Source organism: Gouania willdenowi, chromosome 17 (genome assembly GCF_900634775.1).
Source record: "Gouania willdenowi chromosome 17, fGouWil2.1, whole genome shotgun sequence".
Lineage (NCBI taxonomy): Eukaryota > Metazoa > Chordata > Actinopteri > Blenniiformes > Gobiesocidae > Gouania > Gouania willdenowi.
Genome location: NC_041060.1, coordinates 31,973,330 through 31,999,607, shown reverse-complemented (window position 1 = coordinate 31,999,607; position 26,278 = coordinate 31,973,330). Strand labels below are relative to the sequence as shown.

At 40.2% G+C, this 26,278-nt stretch overlaps 2 protein-coding genes across 3 annotated transcripts in view; one reads left to right on the top strand and one right to left on the bottom strand.

The window, feature by feature from the left end:
* The window catches only part of LOC114478892 (junctophilin-1-like), a 55,889-nt gene that overhangs the window by 7,916 nt on the left and 21,695 nt on the right, over positions 1-26,278 (bottom strand). The window contains exons 2-4 of one of the 2 annotated variants that reach the window (XM_028472222.1): positions 14,627-15,386; positions 12,186-12,304; positions 2,474-2,752 (exon numbers count right to left, since the gene is read on the bottom strand). In XM_028472222.1, the coding sequence (XP_028328023.1) occupies positions 2,474-2,752; positions 12,186-12,304; positions 14,627-15,386 (1,158 nt within the window). The remainder of the gene's footprint in view (positions 1-2,473; positions 2,753-12,185; positions 12,305-14,626; positions 15,387-26,278) is intronic. The other variant, XM_028472223.1, reaches the window with a different exon arrangement.
* Positions 3,970-6,083, top strand: LOC114478893 (uncharacterized). Its single transcript, XM_028472224.1, has 3 exons — positions 3,970-4,705; positions 4,865-5,147; positions 5,285-6,083. The coding sequence occupies exons 1-3, from the start codon at positions 4,419-4,421 to the stop codon at positions 6,035-6,037; spliced, it is 1,323 nt and encodes a 440-aa protein (XP_028328025.1). The 5' UTR covers positions 3,970-4,418; the 3' UTR covers positions 6,038-6,083.

Below are 26,278 nucleotides of genomic sequence, written 5' to 3'. Positions count from 1 at the left end.
TAAGTAAAGGGAACTCTGTGATTGGTTTAAACCTCATTACCTCCACAACTTGCAGGTCAGCTCCATCTTTTTAAAGTTACTTATTTACACTCTTTGTTTATTACTACTACTTTGTTAAGGACAACTTACACTTTAAGTGATATTTAATTTATTCATGATTTTGTTGTTTTTTCAATTATATTTTGTGTTCAATGTAACAACTGCACCACAAATACATGTTTTACGTATTGTTTTAATTCACACAGTACAACAGTGACACGTTCACAGGTGGAAGGATTTAAGCAGGTGTTAAAAAGTGCAGCCCAAAATATGTGCTTCAGAACAGAAAAATAATCGCGACTATTTGACTATCCAAAAAAATAATGCATACATTAGTCAACTACAAAAATAATTGTTAGTTGCAGCTCTAATTGAAACCCATACCTGAGCAATGGTCCTGCCACACAATGTTATTACATCAATGAAAATCACATACCCATAACAAATAATGTCTCTTTAAGCTTCCACATGACCTACATGGCTAATTTTTGTTCAGATTGAAATAGGACCCTGAGTGGTTACAGATGTGAACTTTTGGAAATATGTGATACTGAGTGACAATCAGTGTTTGGAATGACGGCGTTTAAAATGACGGCGTTAGGGAATCTAACTAATTACTTTTAACGCCGTTACAACGCCATTTAGTGCGTTACGTGCATTGATTGAATAAACTGTTATCCGAAAGCATCCCTGGCTTCATACGCAGCTGTAGTGAGGAGGTGGGTTAGAAACAAGGTGAGTGATTATGATTGGCTAAGGCGGCGTCATGTTTCATGTTAGCCAATCAGAGCTAGTGTTTTTACACATGTGCCAGCACACACAACCGCTACAGATTGGATGAAGCAGCAGAGATGGCGAGCGTGGAGCAGTCTGATGATAAGTTGCCATTTTTAAGGTGGCGATACAAACACTACTTTAAATTAATTGTGGTCAACGGCAAGAACATGTATGTGAAGTGTTCATTATATCCAGGAGAGAAGACTTTGTCCACATCCGTTGTAAGCAACTCAAATTTAATGAAGCACCTCACAACGACACACGCATCTAAAAAATCTGAATTATTTGACATATAACAACTTTTTTTTTTTTTTAAAGTAACGCAAATAGTTACTTTCCTTGGTAATGAGTTACTTTTATTATAGAGTAATTCAGTTACTAACTCAGTTACTTTTTGGAGCAGTGAGTAACTATAATAATGTTCCCAACACTGGTGACAATAAATCATGTTTTAAACACAGAAATCTGTAGAGATTTACATCCACTATAAAGTCAATTCTCAGTAGGGAAGGCTACAAAAGCAGGAATAATTAAACTAATGTATGGACATCAACTTCAGCAAGTTTGGTGATAATAATAAACATAAGGCCAAAGATACACATGTTTTTGTACAAAAAAGTTCAGCCCACTGTGCCACAACTGTGCCAAATTTTTCCACAAATTTGGGAACAAGTGTGTAACTGTAATATTTCAGTCAAATTGATCATTATTAGTCTCATGTTTGACCAATTTGGCTCAAAATAAACATTTTTATTCATGTTTCTGCTATTTTTCGTTCCACTCTTTGATGCCGTTACGCATGGGTGTTATTCAACAATGCTTTGTAAAGCTCAGAACCTGTAGGAATTGGTGATATCAAACACTATGGGACCAGGCTTTAGCCTTGGCCAACCAGAGCTGGAAGAAGGAGGGACCTGCCATTTTGCGCACGAGCACTCGCTCATTGGATGGATTTCTCGACTGAGAAATGCCTGAATGTTTGTAATGGCAGGATCTATCTGACAACATGATTTGTATTTAGAAAAATATGGAGTTTTATGCACATTGGGGTGACTTTTGTTACGAAATTATTGCTGACCTTTTCCGCTGTGTATTTTCTGATTTTGTGGCATTGTTTTGGTACATAACATACTCAACCTGCATATCAGTGGATTCAGCTCGGCCTGCAGTTTCATGTTGCATCTTGTTATACAGCTCTGTGTTTATTTTGTGAAAAATAGGACTGGAAAAAGGCAGAGTTTGCGGAGTTTTCCCTCTTTAAACATAATGGACTGGTGTGTGTGCTGTCTATTGTCTGACTTTGAGTTGGCTACAGTTTTAGCTGAGTTTCATAGAAATACGAAGAGGTATAGAATGTGTTATTTTATTCATTCATTCTGCCACCTGTGGGTTGGTCTGGTGGGGCTGAAGAGGTTAAAACATTAATCACATGACCTGTTCTCTGGCACTCCTGCAGTGGAGGATGGAAAATGCAGTTTTTTTCTAATATAATGAATAAATTATTAAAAAAAACTAAAAAATATTCTATACAGCAATTAATTGTTTACTCATTAGTTGTTGATGTGGGACAAAAATATCTTTTTAAAACTGTATGAATGTTGTATTGTTTGTACAGAAAATTAAATTATATTAAAAGTTGTTGAAAAAAAACATTTACCTGTTGCCAATGACTCAGCTGTTGGTAGTTTATTTTTATTCCCAGGAGGCTTTGTGGGAGCAGCGCTGGGAGGGCTTTTACTGCTGAAGATGGTCTTTTTATATTCTTTGGGTGAAGGAGGAGGGCTGGGACCGGGGCTCTGAGATGGCGACTGAGATGGTGTTGTTCCTTTCCGGTAGAAATGAGGGCTGCTTGATGGAGATTTCTCCTTCTTCGTCTCTGCTGGAGCCTCATTCACCTCCAGTGGCTCATTGTACTTTTGTCTGATATAATCAGGTCCTGGAAACACATACAAGGGAACACCATTAGATATTTTGTCATTGTTCAAAGGCAAAGGCTTACTGACAAATGGAAGAAGCATTGACCACCCCAGGGTGAAGCAGCTTTTGTTTTATCATAGCATTTTTTAGTTGTCATATTATAGACATTGTGCTTCAGGAACACCTGCAGTGTGGTAAGAAATTTCACATCATAATGATTTGATGGGTAGGACCTGAGATATAATTATTGTGTGATTTCTTTGTTGCAAAGAGAGACAACTTCACAAAACAAGTTCCGATGAACTACGGCCGGGCCTGTGGAATGTCTCCATGCAGAATAGCACGTACCACGTTCCCGAGAATTTAGTCAAATGACTCGGCTCCACCAAGTAAAGCAAAGCAAACTGTGTGACGTAAAATCGTAATCCAGGTTGAATTGCCTTTGAAACGACATATCACACGACTAAGTATGTTCCGATAAATTTAGAAATAAGCGGAAAAGAGGGTGGGTCCCCATTCCCCCCTTTCAAAAAAGTCTCAGAGAAGCTCTTGACATCTGCTCACAGAATATCCATGTCAAATTACAGCCCGATTCAATGAGCAATAACGGAGGAGTAGTCATCTGAAATTGGGACCCCGGGGGCCCTCTGGCGCCCCCATGGCACATATGGAGTAATGGGTCCCATTCACATATTGGTATGTGTCAATGATTCGGTACCACCAATTGTCGCAATATTTGACTCACAAATAAATGAGAAAACAACTTTCATAGAAATTGCCGAAAAAAGGGGGATGGGCCCACGGGCCCCTATTCGAATTGTGCGAGGCATAATTGTAATCTATGTTGAATTACCTTTGAAACGATATATCACATGACTATGTTCCCATAAAATTAGAAATTACCAGAAATGGGGGGTAGGCTCCCGGGCCCCATTTTAAAAAAAGGGCTCCGAGCATCTCATCATAATCATTCATACCAAACTGCATTCTGATCTAACGAGAACTAACGGAGTAGTCATTTGAAAAATGGGACCCCGGGGGTCCCCTGGCGACCCTTTGACACGTACGGGGTAATTTATATACAGTATTGGTATGTGCCAATGACTCGGTACCACCAACCGTCGTTTGACTTGCAAATAAATGAGAAATCGACTTTCGTTTTTTTTTCTTCTTTTGGGGCCCCAAATCAAAAATCGGGCTCCGAGCGTCCATGCGTACACATCCATAGATTACAGTTTTTCTCGATTGCTAAAGCACAATTTCTAGATCTCTGAGCACAATGACCAGTTGCCTAAACACTTTAATAAATCTGGCCTCTAGTTGGCTTAACTATAAACACATTTCACCTCAATCTCCAATTTCACAAAACTCTGAACACATTTGCATTTGCCAAAACACATGTTGCAGAACTCTAAACACATTTGCACTGCTCTAAACACATTCACACTTATGCTAAACACTTTCACACTTGCTAAAACACACTTTTGCTCACACAATGCAAAATGGTAGACTCAGACATCAAAAGTTGAACACAATGAAAGCACGGGTGTCATTGCTTAAACACTGTGACTCAAAATTGAAGACACATGTGACACCATCCATATTGGCCGCTTGAGAATGCACAACGACTCAAAATTGAAGACACCTGCCAATGATGTGACAACACCTATATAGGCCAGTTTAGAATGCACAGTTTGCTGAAGGTGCCAAACGGCAACAGAATGTACAGAGGCGGAGTTCGTGTCAGAGGAGGGCGAGGAGCAGGCCAAGGAGGGCGAGGAGGGAGAGGAGGAGTGCAAGGAGGAAGAGCAAGACAACCACGTACAATCATCACAGATGAAATGCGAGCTACTGTCATTGACCATGTCATTGTCCATGGAATGTCACTGAGAGAAGCTGGACTAAGAGTCCAACCCAACCTCAGCAGGTTCTCAGTGTCCACCATAATTCGGGCATTCAGACAACACAACAGGTATGTACTGTAGTTACTTTGTCTAAATGTTTGTAGCCCACAATCTAAATTGGTTTCACCACATTACGTTTGCTTTGGGAGACTGGACATTTCCATTGATGTTTGTATTGTAGATTGTAAGTCTTTTTTTGAAGAGTGAAAGCATATTTGTTTCTATAGGGTTGAAAGATTGCCACATCATGGTGGAAGGGCTCCCCTATTTACAGCACAGCAAGAGATCCTCATTGTGGACATGGTCCGGGAAAACAACATCATCAGACTCAGGGAAATAAAGGAGAGAGTCATAGCTGACAACATAAATTTTGGAGGTATTGACAGAGTCAGTTTGGCCACCATAGACAGAGTCCTCCGTCGCCAGAAGCTACGCATGAAGCAAGCTTATAGAGTTCCCTTTGAGCGTAACTCGGACAGAATCAAAGAGCTACGTTTCCAGTATGTGCAAGTAAGTATACATACGGGTATACAATGTTGATTGTTCACAGTACAGTGGGTGTACAAGCTCACTGTACTGCACAGTAGCCCACAGTGTACTGTAGTACTCCTTCTGTGACACTACCCATACTCTATTCATTTCCACAGAGAATCTTGGGGTTGGACGCCATGATGAGACAACATGAATACATCTTCCTGGATGAGGCTGGCTTCAACCTCACCAAGAGACGGAGGAGAGGCCGTAACATAATTGGCCAAAGAGCAATTGTGGACGTTCCTGGCCAACGTGGGGGGAATATCTCCCTATGTGCAGCCATGACCTCAGAAGGGCTTCTCCACAGGCAGGCTCTCCTTGGGTCCTTCAACACCCAGCGTCTCCTCACATTCCTGGGAGACCGACGGGACATCCTGATTGACCGTGAGCAGCAGAATCTGGTTCCAGCACAGCCTCCTCCCATCTATGTCATCATCTGGGACAACGTCAGTTTTCACCGCACCAACCAGATAAGAGAGTGGTTCAATATACACCAACAATTCCTCAATGTATGTCTGCCACCCTACTCACCTTTCCTCAACCCCATAGAGGAGTTCTTCTCATCATGGCGGTGGAAGGTGTATGACCGGCAACCATATAGTAGAGAGAACCTCCTCAGGGCCATGGACCTGGCCTGTGATGATGTGGGGGATTACTCAGGCTGGGTCCGGCATGCCAGAGCTTTCTTCCCCCGCTGCCTGGCGAGGGAAAACATAGCCTGCGATGTGGACGAGGTCCTGTGGCCTGACCCCACCCGACGACGTGATGCGCAGGCCCGTGCACAGTCCCCCGCACAGCCCCCCCCACAGGCCCCCGCACAGGCCCCCCCACAGGCCCCTGCACAGGCCCCCCCACAGACCCCATAGAACCTCTTTACTGTAAGAATTTGTGACATGTATCCCCATGTATGCTTTTGTTCTCTTTTGAAATTTGTTTTGGAAAAAGTATGTTTGTACAGGTTGTCAATAAATGAGGTTCTATTCCCCTAAAAATAATCTGTGACTTACTATTGATTACTATACAGATGTGATTACTATACAAATGATGGGGTACTGAGAACATCACACCCTGAACATTGTGTTTTCAATTTTTATTGAAGTGTGTGATAGATATCCAATAGTGTTTACATTTTTGCAAGCTGTGAGGACCATTTTGTTGTCAAAGTTTGGTTTTGGCCATAGGAGCAACAGTTTTGTGGTGAAAGTTTGGGTTTTGGAGTGAGAGTTTAGTTTTGTAAAGAGACTGCGAGTTTTTGTGGAGCTAGCTTGAGAAAAGTGTTTTGTGTTTAGAGTTTAGAGAAAATGGAGGGCAGTTTCCTGAAATGTGTCCTGACATTCGAGAAAAACTGTATATCTACCAAATTTCAGCCCGATCCGTTCACGAATAACAGCGGAGTCGTGATTTTAACTAGTGTACACAACAAGAAGAAGAAGAACAAAGTGAGTAGCGTTTTGAGTCCGGTAATCAGAGAAAGTGCCAAAAACAAGGCAGTCTTGCATAAGTGTTATTCTCACTGGGTGTTACATCTGATTCTTAAAGCTGCAGTTTGCAGAATCCTCTCTCTGCTCTGTTTTGAAACCGAAACAAAAAACCTCCCTTACCGGTGTCTATTGTGAACGCTCTTAGTGACTTTTTTCTCAATATAGACAAGTGACAAGTGTATGAACTTTATCTTGTGTTATTGGAGATTTTTCTGGTGTTTTAGAGACTCTAACATGAATACACGTATCACTCTGTAGTTACTGTCCTTAGCAGCGACTGCTGCCGTCCCCGCCAGATAGCACACAGAGGCGGCTGTGATCCCAGCTGCCTACTGATCATCACTCTGCATCCAGGCTATAAAAGTTATTCATCTTGAATAAGCTTCTCTTGGTTTACACACGATTCATCCCATCTGTCCTCACTCTCTCCCTGACACAAGTGTGTGTGTGGTACTGACCTCCCTCAGTGTTTGTGGCTGTAAACTGTTGCTTCTCTACCTCGGTCTGCCTTTTTCCTCTTGATTCACCGTGTAACTGTTGTGTCTCACGCTGTTATGGAGGCTTCTGCCAAAAACAGCTCATGTTTTCATGTAGCATGAATTTGTAAAAAGATCTTTGATTTCTGAATGTCATTTTACAGGACCAGGAAAAGGAGAAGAGATTCACTGTCCACTCAGAACACTTTGATTACAATATGCTCAAAGATGATTATGGATTTTTGACCAAATGATGCCAAAAAAAAAGTTACATATTGCAGCTTTAAGACAATGGATACAATGCAAATTAAGTAGAAGTTCTACCAGATAAGACTCCCAGATACTGTTGAAGCCTGTGAAGGTCATTCACCTAATCTGGCATGAGAAGATGTGAGCACACAGTGACTCTACAGATGTGATTCAGGTGATACCAACATTTCGTTAAGTCTTAAAGAATTTTTCCACACGGAAATGTACAGTATATTATGTAATAACCATTTATACCAGTGTTTCTTAAATGGGGGCACGTGTACCCCTAGGGGCACACAATTTTCCGTTTTATTAAATTATTATTAAAGACCACCATTTCAAAATAACGTGCATGAGAACAAGACATGGTGTGGCTAACCTGGATAAATAAAATAAAATAAATGTCAAGAATGTAAATTCGATGAGGTAAGTGCTTATGTCAAAAATTATACTGACGCCCGGGATTGAAATGCGCATGCCTGCAAATACAGTTTTATATTAATAATAATAATTGTAATTGAAATCACATGATCATTGTGCAAAACTGCTGATCAATTGGCTGCAACACCTGTAGCTGTTATATAAAGGAACACACTCTCAATGCGTAAAGACACACAGTGGCTTATCAGGCACTGCTGGAGGACGAGGCGCACGGGAGACTCTGGAGGGAGACCAGAGAGATCGATAGGCAGGATCACCCCGTGAGGACGGGAGGGAGGAAGAGGCTGCGGTGGGAGGGAAGATGAGGTGCTGCGGAGCCCTCGGCCTCACACCAGTAAACCCCCAGGGACTGATGAAAAATATGGTTAAATATTGTAATTTATGTAACGAAAACAGACATGGGACGAGCGTGCAGGATTTATTTTACTCTGCAACGGAATCTATTTCCAATGTAGTGAAGTACTGTTACTTGAAACTAAATTTACTTAAGTAAAAGTAAAATTACAGGTTACTCAAAAAAGTAGAAGTACACAAAAAAGCTACTCAATTACAGTAACAAGAGTAAATGTAATTTGTTATTTTCCACCCCTGGCTACCACCACCCATCTTTCTCTCCTATTACATAGAGGCGGACCTAATGGCATCACAGGGAAACTAAGGGGCGTATTCACTAAGATCTGAAATAAAGGGAGTAAAAACAGGTGCATCCCTAAATCCTTTGGTGGCGCTGTTTCTTCACCTGTTGTGGAGATTTCACTAACATTGCGCCACTTGTAGGTGAGCGTATAGACGTGGTTGAGACCGCCCTATTTAAATGAACATTTTGCTCGTTTAACGTGGAGAGATGAGTGCACAGAAGCACAAAACGACATTTGAAGAAGGTAAATTGGAGGCAGATGGACTTCTCTGTCTGCTGCATAAACATTTAATAATGTAGAAAACAAAATGAACAAATAAAAACGCTGTTTAATAAACTTTAAAACCTAATGTTGTTTTCCCCCATAATCTAATGTGTCTGCTCCGTCAGTTCCTTCTGAGCCCCTTCTCTCTCAGATGAGAACATTGTTCCATTGCTGCGTAAATTGATGCTCCTACCATCAACGTGATACGAAAGTTTGACAGTGAAAACATGTAGAGGAAGACACAGGAGCTCCGAGCACATCCTTTCTGCTGCATTTCTCTCCCTTACACACTTTCAGTGGCTGTTAACATTGACTATTGTTTTATTTAAATTATTTTCTTACACTAGAAAGGTTAACTGGAGTCTTTTTTTTCCATCTCCGCTGTGTTTTGTGTCAACATTCAGTGCAGCGATGATCTCTGCGTGTGTCTGCACCTGCCTGTGGGTCATACTATTTTCCGGTGCTGATCAATGCGGTAATGATCAATGGACCATTTGGTACCTTGATACCTTAATTTGGTGAGGAAGGGTAGCGCAGAGATGCTGTTGGGGAGATGCAAGTAATAAACACGCCACCTCAAACTTTCTGCACAAGCCACTTTCCCCTTCATGTCCACAGAAACTTGATCTGGTATGACAGTGGTCCGTGGCACACAAAAGGTTGGGGCCACTGGGCACGGGTATGCAGCATGTCACTCAGTTTACCAAACAAAAGGGTAGAACTCGCAAGTGTAAAAGTCTACTACAAACTTTCAGGCAACGTTCAGGCAACTGACTGACTTTAAACAGTATTTGTCCAGAGCTTTTTTATATTGTCTTGTGAGTAGAATTAATTTTAAGCAACATAGTTGTAGCTTGATGTGTACTCATTTAGAATTTTATTTGTAACTATTTCAGCAACATATTTGATCAGTTATACAAGGCAGCTAACGAAAATAAACTGTCAATAAAAAATGTTTTAAAAATACTATATTATATTTTATTATTTACGTATGGATTAAAAGGTTTTCTATGATAGTGAGATGGGGAACAGTACTTAATAAAAATGAATGTGATGGATAATAAGTGATTGGCTGGTAACCTTCACTGTTCACCACATAAGATAAACATAAAGGACAAGTAAGATAAATGTATACAACAATAAATCATTGGTCCCACAATTGGAACATTTTGTTTTCACAGCAGCAAATACACAGGGTTAGTACAATGAGAAAGAGCTATAAAAAAAGCAACACTGAAAACAAAATAATTGCAAATAGAATAGAATAAATAAATACACACATCTATAAATACACATATAAAGTCTGATGGTTGTAGGTATGAAGGAAGTCCTGAAAATGCTTTGAAAGACTTTGAAAAAGAGGTTTTTCATCTCAATGAGCTCTTGGAGGTATTGTCCAGCATGAATGTTAGAAACCCTAAATTTCCCACAATTCTTAGCACTTCTTTGTAGTATTTGTACTCGTTCTGGGATATGTTATAAAGGTGTCGGTACTTTCATGGCTTGTCTACCAGTCTCTCCTTAATGCTCGACTTCATCTCTCCTGCTCTGTTTCACCAGGCGGGTGAAATGCTGGTCCATGTTACATTTAGTGTGGGTTGATGAGAAAAATACATGCCTAGCAGTGTTTTGTGTGACACAGCAGACTCTAACACCCAATTTCTACTAGATGCGGCTCCGCTGTGTTACGTCACCGGAGCTGATAGGTTTCCACTTTAGTCTACTTGTTAATTTCCACCAGGTCCGCTGCGCTGCGTGTCTGCTCCTTCCCAGCTCCGACAGTCCGGTGCCCTCCGTCAGATATACGCAGGGCTTCTATTTCTAGCGGACACCGGAGCATGACGCATCAATCAGCACAGAGCAGATGAAGCTAAACAGGAAATTAAGCACGTACTCCGCAATAAAAATATCCGGTTACTTTTCAAAATAAAACACTTCAGATTATATTTCAAGTACATACATCACCAAAACGTCATAATGTGTAAAAACAAAGTCACATTCACTGCAATTGTTTCCTCTCATACTGTAACTACACTGTAAACTGCAGCAACTTTGATTTAGTTCATGTTTTACTGGTGCAGTTTTATCTCTTCTCTGTTGGCTGTTGATAAAAAATGTGGCTATGATAAATCCAGAGTCCAACCTTCTTGTTCTCCTAAAACTGACCTGTTTATCTGTTTATTGTTGCGTTTATAACACATACATTTAACTCGCGCAATTATATAAATATCGTGAGAACTCCTCTGTCTCGTGACGTCACAGTCGTCCAACCGGAGCACTCAAAACGCAACCAGTGGGGATTACCGGGCGGCGGACAGCTTGGCAAAACCGGATCAGTGCTGTGGCGCAGCGGAGACGTATCCGGTGGAAACCCCCGGTTAGCTTTGCACTTAATGGGCCTGGCGGACTCTGCGTGGAGTCTGCCAGAGTTTGTTTGAGCTTTTAAGTGCCGCACTTAAGGGCCCACAGTGACGACCTACAGTGGCATCCAATCGGTGACCTTCTGTGTACAAGTCAGCTTTCTTAACCATTAGGCCACCACTGCCTTACAATCGCAGCTTCCTATTCTTGCTTTAAAAGCTATGGGGTCTATTCTCCCATCTGGACTGAAGTGCTTTTTTGTGCACCTGCAGTTACGCGCTTCAATGTTTGAAATCCTTACGACCTACAATTGCTGATCGGGAGCTGGTCGTGACGTGTTAATCGCTTCTCGTGACCCATGTATACTACACGATGCATGACATACAATCTAGCAGAGACTCGCACGATCCCACAAAATAGTCGCACGAGTTGAAAATCGGCTCAAAATGGGCCAAGAATCGCACAGTGTATGCCTGCCTTTACGCGGACGGGAGAATACGCGTAAAGCCATATTTAAATGGGAACACCCACATTTCATGGCTGCTCCACCCACAGTGTGTAACTGGGATGAGGCGCGTAGTGACTGACTTAAGTACAGGTGGAGAATAGCACGCAGCCAGAAACAGCGTCGCTGCGCGGCTTTTTGGACTTACGCGCATGGGAGAATAGAGCCCTGAGTGAGAAGAACCCTGGACAGAAGCCTAGCTCTCTTTATGATCTTTCTCTTGACTTTCCTCTTGAAGCCCTCTACAGTCATCGAGAACTTGTAGAACTTGTAGACTGAGAAGCAGAAAAGGAGCCAGGGCAGAAGGCCATTCCTGTCTCAAACTTACTAGGAAGCAAATATTCATTTTGATGCTGTTCTTAAACCATTTGCATGGTCAACAGTCTTGGTTGTGTGAATTGGAGCATTTATCAGAGGTTACAAATTGTCTTTTTATTATATGGGATTGGACCCCCATCTGTAAAAAATAAAATAAAAATGAATTTCCAAATATTTGATGTCAGACTTTTTGGTTGCATAAATAACTCAATTGATCTTCCTCATCTAAGCCCTTGACCATCACTCAAGTTGTAAGTGAGCCAGAGTAAATGTTATGGTACCTGGTTGATGGAAGCTTGGAGAAAGTTCACGGGCCACAGCTCTTGCAATATCTGAATCCTGACTGGCTGTCTGTGCTGCATGGTCAGCAGTTTCGGCTTTGACCCGAGCATGGGACGTCCTGCAAAAATACACACAACCCACAAACTAAGATGTTACTAAAAAGTTATTAGCATTTAGTTACTGTCTTAATACACAGCCACTGTAATGTTTAAAATGTTTAATAATTAATATGTCATATATGGACATTAATTTGCACTACTTCCATTTTCTCCTCTGCGTTGTCGCCATAAGTTTGTTTGCAAAGGTCACAAATATGATCCAAGCTGAAATGTTGAACTGTGCGTTCCTGAGCCATGTCCAGCATTTATTGCCTATAGCACCACTGCAACCTTTAAAAATTGCATCTCACATTTTCTGTAGTGTGCCACCAGTAAGATTAAAAGAGACACATTTAAGGCAATCGTTCTTTATGGAAACTGTTACAAGTTGATTTTGAACCTCTGCATCCCAAAATGACATGGATGACATTTTTTGTATTTGTCTCAATAGTGTTTTATGATCACTCTTTGGATAACTGTAAGATGTGTGAGTAATTTAATGTGACAGCAGACCACAAATATTTTTAGGGATGCACCGAAATGAAAATTTGAGGCCGAAGCCGAATAAAATATAAACGCTTAGAATGCGGTTAAATTTTTCACTATTATTTTTAATAGTGCATAAATAGCCTAGAATCTATTTTTAAACATGTTTTTTTTTTTTTTTTTTTTTTTTTTTTAAGTAAATGTTTACTGAATATTCTGACAGCCTGACTAGCCTTTTCAAGGGGAGGTATGATTAAAAAAAAATCCTTTTATAATGGTTTTGCTACAGTGAGATACATCCCTTTAGCCTCATTTAGAGGGACAAAGTTGAAAAAGTTCTGTTTCTCCCTCCCTTGTTATTCAGTCAGCTTTAAAAGGGCGAGTTGGATTTTGCCCACGTTGGCAGGTGACGTCACCTAACACGCCTCCTAGAATGTGAGCTCCTCCCTCTCCAACTATTTAACAGCTAAAACAAACACTGCGGTTTAATAAAGAATATACATTATACTTTATTGCCATATATGTAAATACTAATTGCACTACTGGACGCCCAAACCGCACTACTTTTTCTGCTGCTGATCGTGTTGGGAGTCACTGCTTGGAGCCACGGCCATTGTTCACACACATCAGCTGTTAGCACTCCGTGCTAATGCTACACCAGCCTATGCAGCGAGACCCGACATCGCTTGTGAACTGAGGAGGAAACAATGGGAATGTTAACGGATTCGTGGCTCACAGCGCTAACAACGGACTCCGTTGTGGAATGGGACGGTTTCCAACTTTTACACGGTGGCGGACGGACAGCGGTAAGGAGAGAGTCTGCTGTGTTTGTGTGGGGAAAGGAGGAGCTACTGTGGTTCTGCAGCAACGTGCACACAGTTTTCCGACTCAAAATCAAACGCTACTATTCGGCTTTGCTTTTAACTCAAAACCAAAGGCCGAATGTTGCTTTTTTTGCAATATTCGGCTGAATATATTCGGTGGGCGAATATTTGGTGCATCCCTAAATATTTTGCTAAAAAATTACAAAATATGTGCTAAAAGTTGAGAAAGGAGATTGTTGGCAATAAATGTGCTTCTTTGGAAAAAGATGGTTTTGTTTTGTTTTTGTTTTTATATTTCTGGACAGAGAAAATTCTCCATAGAAAGTCTTGATCGTATTTCGGATATATGTTATAGCAAACTGAGAATGCAAAGTAAGTGACACTATCCTTTTATCATCAAAAGATGATATCATTAATTGAAAACTGGATTGTCAAAATTGTCAAAGTCATTACTTTAGAATGCTTTCCAAAATCTTCCAAGAATGTTGAATGAAACTTTATATAACACAAACCGCCAGCAAATAACTAATATGTACTGTATATACACTGAACAAAAATATAAACGCAACACTTTTGTTTTTGCTCACATTTTTCACGAGCTGACCTCAAAGATCTAAAACATTTTCTATAAACACAAAAGACATATTTCTCACAAATATAGTGAGGACTTTGCAGAGATAATCTAGCCCACCTCACAGGTGTGGCACATCAAGATGCTGATTAGACAGCATGATTACTGCACAGGTGTGCCTCAGGGTGGCCACAATAAAAGGCCACTCCTTGTGTTTTATAGAAAGATCTTTGAGTTCAACTCATGAAAATGGGAGCAAAAACAAAATACCATTATGACAACAGAACAAATATGGAGAACTGACCAAATTGAATAAAACAGTCCCTCGTTTGAACAGTTGTCTTCCTCTACATGATAAACTTTGTTCATATATACTTTACTTTCAGTCTACAACTATTAAGTGTGCTACAAATGTAATGTTTCAGCAGTATCTATCTGGTGATCATGCAACGTTATTTTACCTGGAGATGGCAATTTCTACTTTGGTTCTGGCAATAGCTGCTGCTCTCAGTGCTCCCTCCATGGCACGGTCCACTTTTTGTTTTGTTTTGGTATTCTTCAGTGGGATCAGCTGCTTTCTGATACTTCGAGCCAATACATTGTTTTTGTACTTTCCTTCTTCCTTTGTCCCATCAGGAAAGATAGTACAACCATAGCCATGGCGCTTATTGTTTAACCATTCACCTTCATATTTCATGCCATTTGAGCGCTCTGACACACCAAAACCACTGCGTTTATCGTTCTTCCATTCACCCATATAGGACTCAGTGGTTGTGGCATCTACATTGTCCTCCAGAGGTAAGTAATCATCACCTGCGTCTCCGTCTCCAAAGCTAATGGTTGAGTTGGCATCGCTTGAGCTGATGCGACTCATGTTGGTATCACTGTGAGATGAGCTCCGTTTACTAGAAATGGATGAGCGTGAATCTGATTTTCGCAGTCGCTGTAAACTGCCAAAAAGAGACCCACGGCGGAAAAGACCCTTCTTTTTATCAGAACCATCTCCATCTGAGTGAAAGTTGAGTACAAATCCACCACGTGTCCCAGCAGGACTGTCAGATAGGCTCTCACGCAAAACTGTACCATTACTCTGCTCACTGCGAAGAGAAGCAAGTGAAGTTCGTAGGGGCGAGCGGATGACAGAAGCTATACCATATGGAACACTTTGACGTACGCCATAGCCATGACGCATCCCACCAGTCCACTGACCTTGATAGGTACCTATGGCAAAAACAGAGAGCATGATTCAAGTGACAGAGAAAACATTAAAAAAAAGACAAAAACACAACATGAAATGATTTATGCATTGATTTCATAAGTAACAGGATAGAAGATTGTCTTTCAAAATCAAATACCAACCCATGTTTAAAAAAAAAAAAGAGTTACCTTTTTAAAAAAAAACAAGGGTGATTTGACAAAATGCACCTTCATAACATACTTTGTGTAACTGATGTCTCCAAAGCATTGTCTTCACATTGTCGCACATTTAATGATTCATTCATTGACTCACTTTTTTAAATTTCTCCCCTGGTGGCAGATCAGCAAAAATCTGGGGGTGTACTTACACTTTAAGTAACGGATGTTTGTACTTTTGCTAGCTCTATTAAACACAGTACATTCCCATTACAGATTGTTACAGTTCTTCAAAATGAGTACTGTAATGTTGTGTAGGTCAATCCAAAAGTAGACACGAGTGTGGAGTCTGTGAATTTTAATTCCAGAGTTCGAACCATGAACAACTCATGACACGCCCACCCCATTATTTGGTTCTGCATGCTTCTTCACCACATACTGTATGACGCACGGCACGCTGTGAGCCAACATGGGGCTGAGCTTACAAAGCTATGTATAAATAGTGGCCAATAAAGAGTCATTACATTAAAACATACAGTATACAGGAGCCATAAGCAAGCTCCGGCACTTTCCACCATACATGTGACAGTTTCAGGCTGTTTTAAAACCAGTAAGTTGTTGGTTTCATTTTTGACATGTGCTTTGCTTTGAAGAAATGATCGGACAATGTTTGTCTCTGGCTGCATATCAAAGTGCTATAAGTTCGACCTTTCACTTTTCCATAAATGTTAACCCTTGTTCTTTGCAGTTTTTTTAATTATGAATATTTACATAATAAACTCTGTAGAGAGTGGGATAATCAAGCAACAACTGAAATTGAGGTAGAAGATTAAATTAATTGCAATTTTGATCATGCTTTACTCATTAAGGCTATAAACATCATCAACATCTTGAGTTCCATATGTTTGACCTGTTGCACTTGGGGAGGCACTGCAAGTGCATCAAGTCAAGGATCAACAGCTTACAAAACAGTTTTTTCCCCCTAGAACCATTATAACTCTGAACTCCCACAAGCATTAACCATAGCTGCCAACCCTCATACATTCACCATGAGAGTCACACAGTTGGCCAATCATCCACACCAAAATGGAGGAGAAGGTAATTAAAAACAGGGCTTTTGGAAAACTCAAACTAAAGTAAAGATTTGGGAAAACTCTGGTTTTGCGTTTGAGTGTGGACATAGAAAACCGGAGTTTCCAAAAGTCACAAGTCACGGGGACTGTGCTGGTGGCATTGGTGTGGGGTAGAGGTGCCCAGCTGGAGGTGCTTGGGTACGCCTGCTTGTGGGTCTGTGGCTGGTAGGGTGGCCCTGCTTGGCCGGTTGATGGCGTTCTCTCTCGCCGGGGGGGCCGCGGCCGCCTCCCTGTGAACGGTGTTGTATCGTGTGGGCCTGTGCTGGTCCTGGTGCGGGCGTGGGTTTATCTGCTGCACGGTTGCTCCCTGTTGGGGAGGGGAGGGACGGGCGCACCAGGCCCCAGGAAAGCGCTGAGCAGCACGGCCGTAAACCCATCCCGCGGCACCCCCCACTACCCAGGCACAGTGGGGACCACCCCAGTGGTCCAGGAAGCGACCCCCACCGCAGGCCGGCCCCGAGCGGCCGCGTGCCATCTGCACCATCGCCCCTCTCAAGTGGCCTGCTGCATGGACGGGCATGGCTCACACCAGACAGGCCTCCTACATGGGAAGGGTCTCAAACGTTGTTAGGCAGGTGTGCAAATCTATAACGGTGGACTCGGGACCCCAATACATAAAGCTGCCAACAACAGAAAGTCACGTCCATTCGCTTGTGGATAGCACATTTATACAGTTTTGTGTGGATGGATTTTTTTTTAAAACGATGTGTGGACATAACTATCTTTTAAAACAGAGGATGGTGGATATATGTTTATAAAAATACCCAGCTACGTGGGAACAAGGCCTTAGTTTCAACACAACAATCTAAACCTTGCAACGCAGCTTCTACAGGTTTTGACTTTCCTCTCTCTGCCCCATGTTTGGTCAATTTTTCCCCGTAAAATTGAAGAAACTAAAGACACAGCTGTAATGTAACAAGTAGAAGGCACGGATATTGATGTAAACATGTAGTAAATTGAAGTTAGTCATAACCATAATAAATACTGAAGTATATAATTTCACACTTGTGGACATGTGACAATCACTCTGGATTTAAACCAGAGGAACAAGTGAGGGATGTACGTATGTATTTGTTTTCAGCAACGATTCGATTCAAATCATGATTCGCTGTTACCGATACAATTCAAGGACGATATTAAGGCCAAGTTGCTGAGCAAAGATCGATTCAAACAAATCAATTCATCGATCTAATGGATAAATCGCTCCACCCTTAATGGAATACCATCTTAACTAGATTATTTCTCTGGTCAAAGAAGTGAGGAGGAGAAAGAAGTGACGTGTCTGCAACAAGCGACTCTGGTGAATGTTTCAAACAGCTGAGTGTTGCTATGATTAAAGGGCTCGTTAGCCGACCGCGCGCACACTCCAAAGGCGCATACTCGGCGCATTTGCCGTTGCACTACCCGCAGCCAAGACAGGGGGCGGTAGAGAAAATTCTACAGGAAATAGTAGCAGTACGGCTCTGTATTCCTCCTGCGGAAGGAAATAAACAAACAATAAAGATGGCGGCAGTAAGTCAGGCACAGAGGAGGGAGCAGGAATTGCTGTTTGTGGTTATTGACCAGACAAAAGCCCCGTCGTAAAAGAAGATGGTCTGTGCGCCCGTTGCATGCAACGAGGCATCTGCATGGAGAGCACAGCCAGGTTTGTTGTGAAATGTGTAGAGTGATAACTATTGTGTTTTCATATATTTTGGCTTTTAGCAAGGACACGGTAGGGAGTTGAACCCCATCTATTCCCATTCCAGTTTGTTGTCCTAGCGGATCCAGATCTCCTCAGACCAGAACAGACTCGGTCTGGACTTGTTTAGTGTCATTAATCCACAACAGTCAGTTTAGATGCACACGGAATTTGTAAAGCATTTATGAAATAATTACTTAACAGCATCAGCAGTCCAAACAAATACGACGTTGCACACCCTTGAACCAAGCAGCAGCCATGTTGAAACTCTCAGGTCAGTCTGATCCTGATGTGCAAAAATATTTGCGGAACACACAGACAGACAGACAGACAGACAGAGATTCCTTGCTTTTATAGAGAGATGTATTTGTAGTTGTATTTTGTGTGATATTTTGTGTAGATTTTTTGGTTATGTTTTTGTATATTTTTCTGGAATTCTGTGTATTTTTGTTGTTATTTTTGTGTCTTGTGAATACATTTGTCTTATTTGTTGATATATATGTTGTGTTGTGTCTGCTATGGACTATGTATGTTTGATGATGATGATGATGAAGAATTTTTAAAGTGTTTTTGTTAGGTTGCTGTAATGAGGTAGAATTTAAAAACCAAAGAGGAAGAACTGTTTCCGCTTTGTATGTTTATCTGTTGTTTCCTGTGTGTTAATGAAACGACGTGACTGTAACAAAAAAAGACTAAATATTGTTTATATCTGAACGTTTTTCTACAGCAAAGATCAAGTTCACGGCCGGTAGTTTGTCACCAGGTAACACGGGCACCAGCTGAGATGGAACGCAGGTCCTATTTTACTTCCTTTCTCGGTGAATAAAAAGAATCTGAGAGATCATCAGCTTTTCGCGACAAACAAACATTATCTTGTTTTAAACCGTAACCGGAAGTATAATAATAATAAATAAATATTAAATTAAATAACTTTTAGCAGTACAAAACCATTTTCAATATTGCGCTTCTTTTTAAAACGTGTCCATTCACTTTAAAAACAAAAATGAATTATTAATAATTCATTTTCCGGTAGTGCGCATGTGCGTGCATGCGCATATTTGTGCATAAAAAATCTCAGTACGATGCGCACTCAGTACATCACACTCGATTGAAATAGGGAGCTCAAAATAAAATGAAAATAAACATTTGGCAACACCGAAAAAGTCCAAAATAATGGATGCACACACTCGGGCTATGTGCAAGCAGTTAAGAAAAGCTTCAGGTCGAACAGACACTGCGCTCCACATACACACACGCACACAGAAGTTCCTTGCTTTTATAGAGTGATGTCCTTGATTTTGATTTTTTAATAAAATACAAACAGCACAGCACACAACTACAAAACTAAGAAACAAGCAAAGTCAATAAAAAATAAAGCAATAAAAGAAACATGCATCATATTACAAACAGAATACACAACTGCTATTCAGGAGTTCTTTGGATGTGTTCTGAGTGCCTCTAAAAGCACTCTGTGCACTTGAATTTCAAAATACTGGAGGTGCACGACCAGGTGACGTGAAAGCGCGCGCCTTTAGCACGGGGTGCGCGGTGGCGTCATTTTTGGCATTTACACCTTGCAACGTCCCACACCCGTCAAATAAACCAGGCTTTATTCTTCCGCTTCTGCTGCTGAAGCAGCATTTGTTGGACTCATAGGATGAATGGGAAGTTCTTTGGCTTAAACCAATAACAAAAGCGTTTGTACAGCCAAAGAAGGCCGTATGCTAATCAGCTGTTGGCATTCCAAACACAGACGCTACTCTGCTGTACTAAGTTATCGTAATTAAGTTGAATTGCTTGTCTGTATAATAGTTGCAGTGTACATTTATATTATCAAGAAAATTAAAGTTAGGATACATTTTCTTGTTCATGATTTAAGATATTAATCTTTTCAAATAGGTTTTATTATGTCTGTGTGTACGTCTGAGAGCATGTTTAACTCTGCACTCATCAGTTAGTTAGTGACGTACCCACTTTGAAATATTATTGTCTGCCTTCTGTTGATACTAGTGTTTATTCTGAACAGTAAATGTGATTATTTTGGATAACATTTGACATTTATTAACTTGTAAGAATTCTTTGAAACAAGATGTTATTATGTATTATTTTATTTCATGGACTTTATTTAAGTAAAAGGAACTATGTGATTGGTTTAAACCTAATTACCTCCACAACTAGGCAGGTTAGCTCCAGCTTTTTAAATATATTTGTTTACTACTACTACTACTACTACTATCACTACTATTACTACTATTACTACTACTATTACTACTATTACTACTACTACTACTATTACTACTACTACTACTACTACTACTACTATCACTACTATTACTACTACTACTACTACTACTATCACTACTATTACTACTACTACTATTACTATTACTACTATTACTACTACTACTACTATTATTACTACTACTACTACTATTACTACTACTACTACTACTACTACTACTATCACTACTATTACTACTACTACTACTACTATCACGACTATTACTACTACTACTACTATTATTACTACTACTACTACTATTACTACTACTATTACTACTACTACTACTACTATCACTACTATTACTACTACTACTATTACTACTATTACTATTATTACTACTACTACTATTACTACTACTACTACTACTACTACTATCACTACTACTACTACTACTATCACGACTATTACTACTACTACTACTATTATTACTACTACTACTACTACTACTATTACTATTACTACTACTACTCCTACTACTACTACTGCATGCAGATATTCTTGCAGTGAAGAAGAGATGCTATGCGCTAGCAGACAGAGCTAATAGAAAAACGTGACTTTTACAGATATTCACGTAATATTACAGATATTCTTTCGGTGCTAAAGGGGTGAGGAATCATTTATGAACATGTTTAAGAGTAGTATGAGGCCAGAAAGAGAGTAGTAGGAGATTCCGCCCGCCACCTAGGATTCTGGACAAGAGAAGGATAAATATGCTGTTTAAAAAAAGTACTGCGATTCAATTTTCACAGTATTGATATGAACTGTGATACCTATGAATCAATTTTTAACTGCCTTACGATTAATTGTTACATCCCTAGCTCTGAGCAAAGATATATAGAAGGTGAGATGTGCCACTCTTCATGAAAAACAATGTCCAGCTCCATCCACAGCTTGAAAAATGAAGGTAATGACGTAACATTTGTCGGTGACTAATTCTGTTAACGCTTTTTGTCGACAATGTCGACTAATCATTGCACCTTTATTCCAGGCTGCTACTTTCTTAAAGGGGCAACGTACTGAATGTGGTTTAAAACTACTTTCAGCAACTCAGAGCTGCCCTGAAAGACGCCACACTTTAGAATTTAATCACACATTTTAGCCTTAATGAAGGAAAAAGTCAAAAGTGGCACAAAATGTTTATATTGTGCTGCTAGTGATTAATAAAAGGGTCTTTGTGGTATTTTTCTCCACGAACAATTATTGTTTTTCTTGTAAAACAATTGAAAAAAATATATAATAAATGGTTTGTATCACCTATAGCCATTTTAAGAAAAAATATAGAGATATGAATATTGGTCCATATCACCCAGGCCTAATGTAACCAAAGCAGTAATGTGTGATGTTGTAAAGGACATGATTGTCTAAACTGTGTGAAATGAGGGGTTCAAAACACTGCTTAAAGTAGGATTTTATTAATATGAGTGTTACCTCGATAACAAATAGAAATCACTAGACTGCTGCCTTGTTATGTAGCAAGTGTTGCTAATGCTAATGCTACACAACTTTTGTTAAACAAACACTGTGTGACTAAAAGAAGTTGAAGTTTCGCATGTGAGCCTTTTTGTTTGATGTTAATTTTACTTCAAACTTGTGTGATAAATTGCTTACATACATTTTTGAAAACGTTTGAAAAGTACCCTGAATTAAATCATCTTTTATCCCTGTTTTTCCATTTAGGACGATGGTTTTAAATAGTTAATAAGTGTTTAAATGGTCTGAATCAAAGAAATGGTAATATTATTTTTTTCCCACATAGCCCACCTCTAGTTCAACCTTTAGCACTTTGATGAGAGCTGTGGTCGTGAAAAATATGTAAATCTGAAGGTTTAAATCAGGGGTGGGCAACTCCAGTCCTTGATGGCAGGGACACATCTAAAGTCTCAGGAATCAGGCATTCCAGACTGCCTCACCCTCTATTTAGCCTGCCCCATCAGTTCCCAGCTGCCACCAATCAGTCGTTAGCAGTGTTGGGAACGTTACTTTAAAAAAGTAATTAGTTATAGTTACTCACTACTTGTTCCAAAAAGTAACTGAGTTAGTAACTGAATTACTCTATAATAAAAGTAACTCTTTACCAAGGAAAGTAACTATTTGCGTTACTGTTAAAAAAAAAGTTGCTATATGTCAAAGAATTCAGATTTTTTTAGATGCGTGTGTCGTTGTGAGGTGCTTCATTAAATATGAGTTGCTTACAACGGATGCGGACAAAGTCTTCTCTCCTGGATATAATGAACACTTCACATGCACGTTCTTGTCTTTGACCACAATTAATTTAAAGTAGTGTTTGTATCGCCACCTTAAAAATGACAACTTATCATCAGACTGCTCCACGCTCACCATCTCTGCTGCTTCATCCAATCTGTAGTGTGTGTGTGTGTGTGTCGCGTGCGCTGGCACATGTGTAAAAACACTGGCTCTGATTGGCTACCATGAATCATGACGCCGCCTTAGCCAATCATAACCACTCACCTCCTCACTACAGCTGCGTATGAAGCTAGGGATGCTTTCGTACAACAGTTTATTCAATCAATGCATGTAACGCACAGCATTTAACGTTCAGTAACGTTAATGGCGTTGTAACGGCGTAAAAAGTAATTAGTTAGATTACCCCATTACTGAAGAAAAAAAAACGCTGTTATTTTAAACGGCGTTATTCCAAACACTGGTCATTAGTCTTTCTATTTCGTTCAACTCCTTCACTTTCTGATTGTCTGTGTTTGTTCCTGACCAGTAATCCAGCGTTTCTTAGTGATTAGTTCTGACTCTGCTGGTTTTTGACCTTGTTTTTTTGTTTAATAGTGAAAGTAAGAGCATTCCCACATGCACAATGCAAAGGGAACTTAAGTGATTGGGCCTAAACAGCTGTGTAGCTATAAGAAAACATTTATGATCTGAACTTCTTTCTGTTTTGATCATGTATGTGGGTTTTTACATCTGTTTTTCTTCCCATTTTCTCTGTCTGCGGGTGGCAGTTCCCTCCTGTTCTTATCAATATGTGTTCCCTGCGAGTGTTCGGCTCCCTCTTGTTTCCACTGAGGTGTGCTTCAGTCCCTTATCGCCTTCCTCACTATTTAGATGATTGTTTGGACATTGACCTGTTTCTGCATCACTGTCTCTGTGACTCCTCCCCTCCAACTGCCAGTCAGTAGTCGTGTGTTTGTTTGCTAAAGAGCACAATGGAAAAATGTGATGTGGTCTGAGTCCAGAATGACATCATTTCAGGGTGATAGATGAATCAGGGTAAGAAAAGAGATGCGGAGCTATGATCTGGGGTTGGTCAGGTCTCGGTTCAGCAATGTTAGGCGATCAGCTGACAACATAAATATACTAAATGGCCAGGTTATTCAGCAATGGATTTTTTTTCTTCCCTGACGACGCAAACATATTCAAAGTAGGGGTGCACCGATTGCAATTTTCTGGCCGATCAACTTTTTTTTGGCCAATTCCATTTTTTTTTAAAGAGCATGCACCATGAATATTCCAATCTTATTTTATTGTAAAACATTGAACAATGCCTGTGAAACAATACAAAAATGTTGTTTTAACTGCACATGTGGTAGTTATCTCAAATATAAATTAAAAGTTTAGAACATTGCTGTCCAAAATACTAATTTAGATCACTTCCTTTAGTCTTTCATTTATCAAATTTTAAAATGATGCCCAGCATTATTTTAGTTTTACAAATAAAGAAAATCACATGGTTTGGCAAGAAGATAAAATAATAAGCTACAATGCAAACTAACAATGCAAATAAAGTGTCCTGAGTTTTAAGTTTCCTTGTAAATGTCCAAATGCAGCAGTTTTGTGGATATTTAAATGTAAAAAAATATAAATCTAAAAATAATCTGCAACAGTTTACAAGATAAAAGCTCCTAAAAGTCAAATATTCTACAAAAATAATAAAGTGCATCATGTGTAACATTTTCATGTCAACGTGTAATGACTACACCACGGCTTATTTCTGCGTTACAGGAATTACAAACTGCGAGCCTTTGCTCTATTTGTTGTGTAATACTGCCGACATGCTAACCGTGCCTCTGTGACTGTTGTTATCCTGTGTAGCAGAGGCATGGGTTCACGCACATGCACAGTTCATCTCAGATTGGAGTGGTTCAGGGAGTGACATTGACACTAGAACTAAAGCCCATTTTGAATCAGTGGGATGTACTGGAAGACATTTTGCACAGTGGTGGAGCTGATTCTCCAGTCATCATTACAAGATATTAATGCAACTGTTGTAACATTGCAGAATTACATTGTGGAAACAATGCCACAATAAATAAATAAATGCCGTAATCATAGCTAAAGGCAGACAAAGTAAAGCTAGCTTTTTTGGCCCAGGCAATGGATATTCCCCTAGTGATTGTGTGTGTGTGATGATTGTTAAAAATGTGTATTAAAACTGGTAAAAATGGGCTCCAGCTTTAATAAGTAGGTTAAGAGCTTGGGTAAAAAACATACAGCCTTCTTTCAAATAAGATGTCATGGTATATTTTATTCCTACTAATGTGCGTTCATGAACAAATGTTGTTGAAACAACTTTTAAAGAGTTCAAAGAAGATTTGTGCTGAAGAAAACGCACATACAGTATGCACCTGTGGTCTGATGGTTAGTGGAGAGAGGAACAGTGGGTCACAGGTGTAGCACATTGTGTTTAATTACAGCTTATGCAAAGCTTCAACATGCTGCTGTGAAGAAATTGGCGAATGGTTTGAATACATGCATCAGATTCCTAACCTTGCCTACAAGATGGATTCTGCTGGTGTTCACAAACACCAGAATCCATCTTGTACTGTTCCCACCTTTGCCTTTTGAATCCGAACCGAAACGGTTAGAACCAATAATGAGCTAGTCTTGTGGTTTAGGGTGGGATATCTAGGTGTGACGTAGGCAGAAGCGCCGACGCAAAACTGGCGCATGCGCAGTTATGGGGAGAGGAACGAGCTGGGCTACCGCTATTAGCATAGCTCTGAATCAAAATAAAAAGATGTCGAAGCAGGAGGATGGTTAACGTGACCTTAACTCACATACTCGTGTTGCAAAAATGGCAAAAGTCACTCAACGACATAATGTCCGCAGCATCACTATCCCAAAAGAACATTTTCACCAGTGGAGCCTTGTTGTTGTTGTAGCAGCGTCTCTGCGGCACATGCTGATGACATCATCATATGTTACTGTGTGATTGGCTAAAAGAAATCATGGTGGATAGGCGCTTCGCCCAATCAGCTTCAAGCATTCTGTTCATGTCCCTCCCTGGTTCTGAAAGGATTCGCACACAGACGCAGATCAATGTGGAGAGCTTGAGTTAGAGGGAGGGGCTACACATCAATCTGGCTCTTACCAGGTTATCAGATTCCCTGTTAAAGTTGAATTTATTGTGTTCAGTTTTTTTTTTTAAAGTCTAAATTAAAAAAGTCCAGCCAACAGCAAATAAACTAAATCCCACATTGTTTTGACTCTCTTTTTGCAGTGCCACTCACAATGCACTGTGCACAGCTCCATCAATAACACTGGAGTGAAAATATCCATGAATAATGAGTTATTCAGGCTTTATCACAGCAAAGCACGGATGTAAAATTGACCTTGTCTCTACAATGACCTAGCTGAATCTGACCACTCAATTTAAATCAAAAATCCTGGATCCTAGATTCACTGTTTGGAT

Bases quoted from the DNA above. Each gene is read 5' to 3' on its own strand.
- LOC114478893 (XM_028472224.1), top strand. From the start codon at position 4,419: ATGCACAGTTTGCTGAAGGTGCCAAACGGCAACAGAATGTACAGAGGC. The intron at 4,706-4,864 runs GTATGTACTGTA...TTGTTTCTATAG, and splicing joins GCATTCAGACAACACAACAG to GGTTGAAAGATTGCCACATC. The intron at 5,148-5,284 runs GTAAGTATACAT...TCATTTCCACAG, and splicing joins TACGTTTCCAGTATGTGCAA to AGAATCTTGGGGTTGGACGC.